Genomic DNA, 6,224 nt, shown 5'->3' on the forward strand with positions numbered 1-6,224 from the left:
TCTTGCTCTCACAGGAAAGATAGAAGGTAAAAAGAGTAAAGGTAGACAACGAAAAACATATTGTTTTGAATAGTTTAAACAGCTGGGTGACAAAGAAAGAGAAGAGTAATATTAGTTTTCTGAGGTTATCTGATCAGAGAGATGAATGGCGTATCATGATCACCGATGTCTGGCACAGACTTGGTACTTGAAGAAGAAGAAGAAGAAGATATTATTTTGACATTTCGAATAATTACATTTTTCTGTTTGTGTTTTGTGAAGGAATCGGTTAAAAACGTGACAGACATCATTGTATTGCAACGCACCCTATGTGTGCCTATTTGCAGGTCTGATAACTTAACACAATTATGGGCTTGATTTAACATTGTTGTAGTGGATGATATAATAATTTTACGTTGGTTTGAGAGAATGTCCATTACGGCAATGACCCCATAACAAGTTGGCTTATCAGACCTGCAGATAAGAAAACGTCAGGGCATTTCTAATTTGTATTCTTCCTTTTTTTTTTGTGTACTGAGAATTTTATACAAGTTGTATTATCAATAATAATAATAATAATAATAATAGATCTTTATTGTCCATAAATATGGCAATTTGTCATTTAGTTACACTTGTCATAACGTTATATGATAACTATAACATTGAACAGACACCTCTACCCATTCTCTTTCTCTTCCTCTCTTTCTTTCACGCGTGCGACATACACAACATTAACATATTCATTTCATTTTCAATTCGTTACATTCTTGGCAATTCAACACCAAATATTATCATCATTATCAATTGGTCACTTCATCTAACATTAAACAAATTAATCAGTCAATCAGTCAACGCATCAATCCTTGGTTTTGCTGTACCATATGAAATATTCAACATTTTTATTGCTGATGGAACGAACGTTGATTTATACTTGTTAGTTTCACATTTAATCTGACAAAAACTTCTCTCAGATGGCAAAAGACCAAATTCATGGTATAAAATGTTTTTTTTTTATTATTGGTAATTGAGAATGCTTTCCTTTCTATTGCTTTTCCGTGAATTCTTTCTACTTCATCAACAGGATGGTTTATTATTTTTGATGCCTCTTTGTAATTCTAAATCATCATACAACGCTTTATGTAATATTAAGCGAAGGATAGGTAGGTCTTCAATCAACAAATCGCGAAATAAGATGAAATTAGCGGCGCACTTTTGTGTCGGAAGTAAACAAGGCCGCCGCCATTTCGATTTCCTTCAGACAAAAACATTGATACGAACGATTTTTCCGAGGATTTGAAGCAGAACTCTAAATAATACATCTTATCCACAATATAATACAAAGTATATTTCTAAATAACAATTAAATAAATAAGAATTAAAAGACAGATTTCAATATTCCTTGTAAATATAAGAAGGTGACCACCACTAGTTGTTAGATGAATTGGTAATAATAGCATGGATCCAACTATAATGATATATATTTATAAATGTATTGTGAATTTACTATTGTTGGAGGATTATGAGTTTAATAGGATAGTAAGTATCCCAACCTCCTCCTCCTCCCCCTCCCAAAAAAACTCCCAAAGAAATAAAAAACAAAAACAAAAAAAAAACAAAAAAAAAACAAAACAAACAAAACAAAATAAATAACGAAACCAAACCCCCCCCCCCCCAAAAAAAAAAAAAAACACAAAAAAAACAAACAAACAAAAAACAAACAAAAACAAAAACAAAACCCCAACAGTTATTTATTAAGCATTTAATGCTTAAGTAAGACAATTTGAATATCATATCAAACTAAGTTACACATTCTTCAATTTCTCACGTTGTCTTGAAAGCAAAGTAGAAACTTTATGTTTTAGAGACAAATACGCAATGGTGATGATGATGATGATGATGATGATGATGATGATGATGATGAGAAGGATGAGGAGGAGGAGGAGGCAGAAAGAGAAATAGAGAAAGAAGAATATACAGAAACCGCTCCCCTGGTGACACGGGTCTCCTTAAGTATGTATTTAAAAGACACTTAAGTATTGGAAGAAGTGGGGAAAGTAAGGTCATGGCCTCTGTTTGAATGCGATCACTAGGCCTATATCGTTATTGTAAGCAACGGTAAAACACGGTGTCACACGCTTCACTGGATTCAATCGCTAAGAATCGAGTATCTATAATATACAGTTATACTAACGGCAAGACGGACAGGAGTTGTCTCTCTCACTGCTCTAGTATTGGCACCGCGCCTTCTACGTCTTTCAACCAATGGCACCGAATAGATCAGAAATGCTACGGTGAGGTGCTTACGAGATTTTCACTTTTTCGTCCCCTCTCCAACGCAAACATGGTAGGGAGACCGACCTATTAACGTTGAACGGGATATCTGTCAATGATTATACAATAGTTTCATTCAGTGTTTCCCGTCGGTGTCTTATTATTTTTGGATATATTAATAATATATCTACGTAGTTATTTAAAAGTTCTAATGGAATTATAATTGTAGATTTAAATTCTGTTTACATTTCTCATGGAAATTGCAATATTATGATGTTCGTCTGTGGATAAAATTAGGATGTGTTTTGGAATTAATTGCTGCGTTTGTTTTGGATAAGAGGAGCTAAATACAAGGACAATGCCTTACAAATCGGTGAGTGTTTAAAATACAATTGAAAAATTCTTTACTTTTTTATTTAAAAAGATTTTTTTTAAATCGATGACTACTATGTTACTTGTGTTCATCTTGTGTGAGTGTGTCTATGTCAATATTGTATTGTTATAAATGTGTAACCAAATGACAAATTGCCACATTTTTGGGGACAATAAAGATATTATTATTATATTATATTATTATTATTATTATTATTATTATTATTATATATTATTATTATTATATTATTATTATTATTATTATTATTATATTATTATAGAATAAGGACAATTCATTCTAAGGTGTAAAATATTATCTAGTCCTTTAGGTAAAGTGGGTTATTATTTTATGAAATAAAATCAATATAAATGAGAAGGAGAATGATAAAGATATGATAAATTCATTCGGATTTGTCATTATATTATGGTAAAAAAGTGTTATAAATGAGAACGAAAATAAGAACATTAATAATGATATTTACAATTAGATAATGACACGACGATTATGATAATACTGTAAAGTAATCGTGAAATTAATAATAAAATAGTGAATAATAATAATAATAATAATAATAATAATAATAATAAATAATAATAAAATAATAATAATAATAATAATAATAATAATAATAATAATAATAGTGATAATAATGATGATGATAATAATAATAGTAATAATATTAATGATAATAATAATAATAATAATAATAATAATGATAATAATAATAAAAGTAATAATAATAATAATAATAATAATAATAATAATAATAATAATAATAATAATAATAATAATAATATATAATAAAGTAATAATATATATTCAATAATAATAATAATATAATAATAATATAATAATAATAATAATAATAATAGTAATAATAATGATAATAATAATAATAATAATAATAATAATAATAATAATAATAATAAATAATGAATAATGATAATAATGATAATATATGATGATATAATAATAATAATGATAATAATAATAATAATAATAATAATAACAACAATAATAATAACAATAACAATAACAATACAACAACAACAACAACAACAACAACAACAACAACTACTACTACTACTACTACTACTACTACTGCTACTACTACTACTACTACTACTACTACTACTACTACTACTACTACTACTACTATTATTATCTCTACCACTACTACTATTACTGCTACTTCTACTACAACTACTACTACTATTACTACTACTACTACTACTACTACTACTACTACTACTACTACTACTACTACTACTACTACTACTACTACTAGTACTACTACTACTACTACTACTACTACTACTACTACTACTACAACTACTACTACTACAACTACTATACTCTACACTACTACTACTACTACTACTACTACTACTACTACTACTACTACTACTACTACTACTACTACTACAACTACTATCTCTACCACTACTACTACTACTGCTACTACTACTACTACTACTACTACTACTACTACTACTACTACTACTACTACTACTACTACTACTACTACTACTAATAATAATAATAATAATAATAATAATAATGATAATAAACTGTTTTTTGATGAACATATATTTGATTGCATAAAAATATCAAACAAGCTTTATACAGAAACTTTAGTTATCTTGATTAAAAAACAACAACTTTTGTCCAACTTTATAGATAAATCCGTCATAAGACATTGCCTGGAGTATGGAATAGTACTGGAGTCCCTTATTTAACCCTCTCCTTACCAGCCATTTTCAAGATTTTACCCAAAACTTCACACCCAACTATCACAAAAATATATTTTTTATCACTCAAACACAATAGCAGTAAGTTCTTGCGATACATCATTTCTTTAGCAAAACATGCTCTACAACACACTGTTCGTTTTATTTAAATTTTATGATGTACAAAAGATATTTGAATAAGAAAAATGTTGGTTATATCGTAACGAACGTGACGATTTTCCTATAGTTGGTAATGAGGGGATTAAGCCACAGTCTGTTGACATTAAGAACATACACAAACATGCTAATAAACTTTTGCTTGACAGTCGAGATCTATCTTATTTAGAGAGAATGAAGCATTTAAATTTGACCACTAAAATATCATAGAATGTATAGGTGAATATATTCATATAGACTCGTGCATGGTTGTTAAAACATAATATGTACACGTTGATTATAATGATAAAAAAACAAATTTAATTCACATGCTACTAACACCAAGGGAGATACACTTTAAAGATATTTTTTGGTGAAAGCTGTCATTCGTTCGTCTTTAATGAAAAATACCCTAATTCAAAGAACTGTGGCAATTTGGAATAATCTTAAGTTTGAGACAAAAATTATAATTCATTTATTTTTTAAAGAATACAGTTGACAAAGATCTCATCCGCAACAAAATAAACCAAAAAAAAAAAAAAACCCCAAAAAAACAAACAAAAAAAACCCAAAAAACACAAAACAAAAAAACAAAACAAAAATAAACACAAAACATATACCAAAAAATGATGCCGTAATTTAAAATCTCTCTTGATACTATCAAGAAATAATAATCTTTAAAATCTATTCTTTTGGGCATCAACATTGTTCCGTAAAGCTAATGTTAAATACTTATCATCGAGCACAGAATTATCAGCAAGTCTACAAATACAATACAGTTGTATAATAAGTATAATAGATGAGACTGCCTGTTCCTTATGGCCTTTATTTCTCCTCAAAGGTTGCGGGTTCTCCACTAATGATAATAATAATAATAATAATACTGATAATATTAATAATAATAATAATAATAATAATAATAATAATAATAATATATATAATAATAATATGATAATAATAATAATAATAATAATAATAATAATAATAATAATAATAATAATAATAATAATAATAATAATAATAATAATAATAATAATAATAATAATAATAATAATAATAATAATAATAATAATAATAATAATAATAATAATAATAATAATAATAATAATAATAATAATACTGATAATATTAATAATAATAATAATAAATAATAATAATAATAATATATAATAATAATAATAATAATAATAATAATAATAATAATAATAATAATAATAAATAATAATAATAATAATAATAATAATAATAATAAGGATAAATAATAAATAATAATAATAATAATAATAATAATAATAATAATAATAATAATAATAATAATAATAATAATAATAATAATAATATAATAATAATAATAAGGATAACAATAATGATAATAATAAATAATAATAATAATAATAATAATAATAATAATAATAATAATAATAATAATAATAATAATAATGATAATAATAATAATAGCGAAGTTCCAATCAGAATTCTAATTTTAAAATAAATCTCACTTAGATTTCCTCAATGAACAAGCCAATGCAACACAACCCACGTTATTTCATTAAAAAGATTATTGGCCCCGGAAATGATCAATTACACTCTAGACTACTTCAAAGAAAATCAAAAATACAGATGTAATATAGTAGTAAGCATGAGTCCAAACTCCATTAGTAATAATCATTTTAAAAGCTCTGATTAGACACGAAATAATGATCAGTTATGAAGTA

The 6,224-nt window shown here is 26.0% G+C and overlaps 1 protein-coding gene across 1 annotated transcript in view; it reads left to right on the plus strand.

Moving 5' to 3' along the window:
• Positions 1 to 2,067: 2,067 nt before the first annotated feature.
• LOC144974579 (dynein axonemal heavy chain 3-like) overlaps positions 2,068 to 6,224 on the plus strand; it is a 216,277-nt gene continuing 212,120 nt past the window's right edge. Inside the window, 1 exon segment of the mRNA XM_078917583.1 lies at positions 2,068 to 2,623. Coding sequence (XP_078773709.1) covers positions 2,609 to 2,623 — 15 coding nt within the window. The 5' untranslated portion in view covers positions 2,068 to 2,608.

This window comes from Berghia stephanieae, chromosome 6, assembly GCF_034508935.2.
Source record: "Berghia stephanieae isolate SIO BIC M18660-M18661 chromosome 6, UCSD_Bste_1.3, whole genome shotgun sequence".
Lineage (NCBI taxonomy): Eukaryota > Metazoa > Mollusca > Gastropoda > Nudibranchia > Aeolidiidae > Berghia > Berghia stephanieae.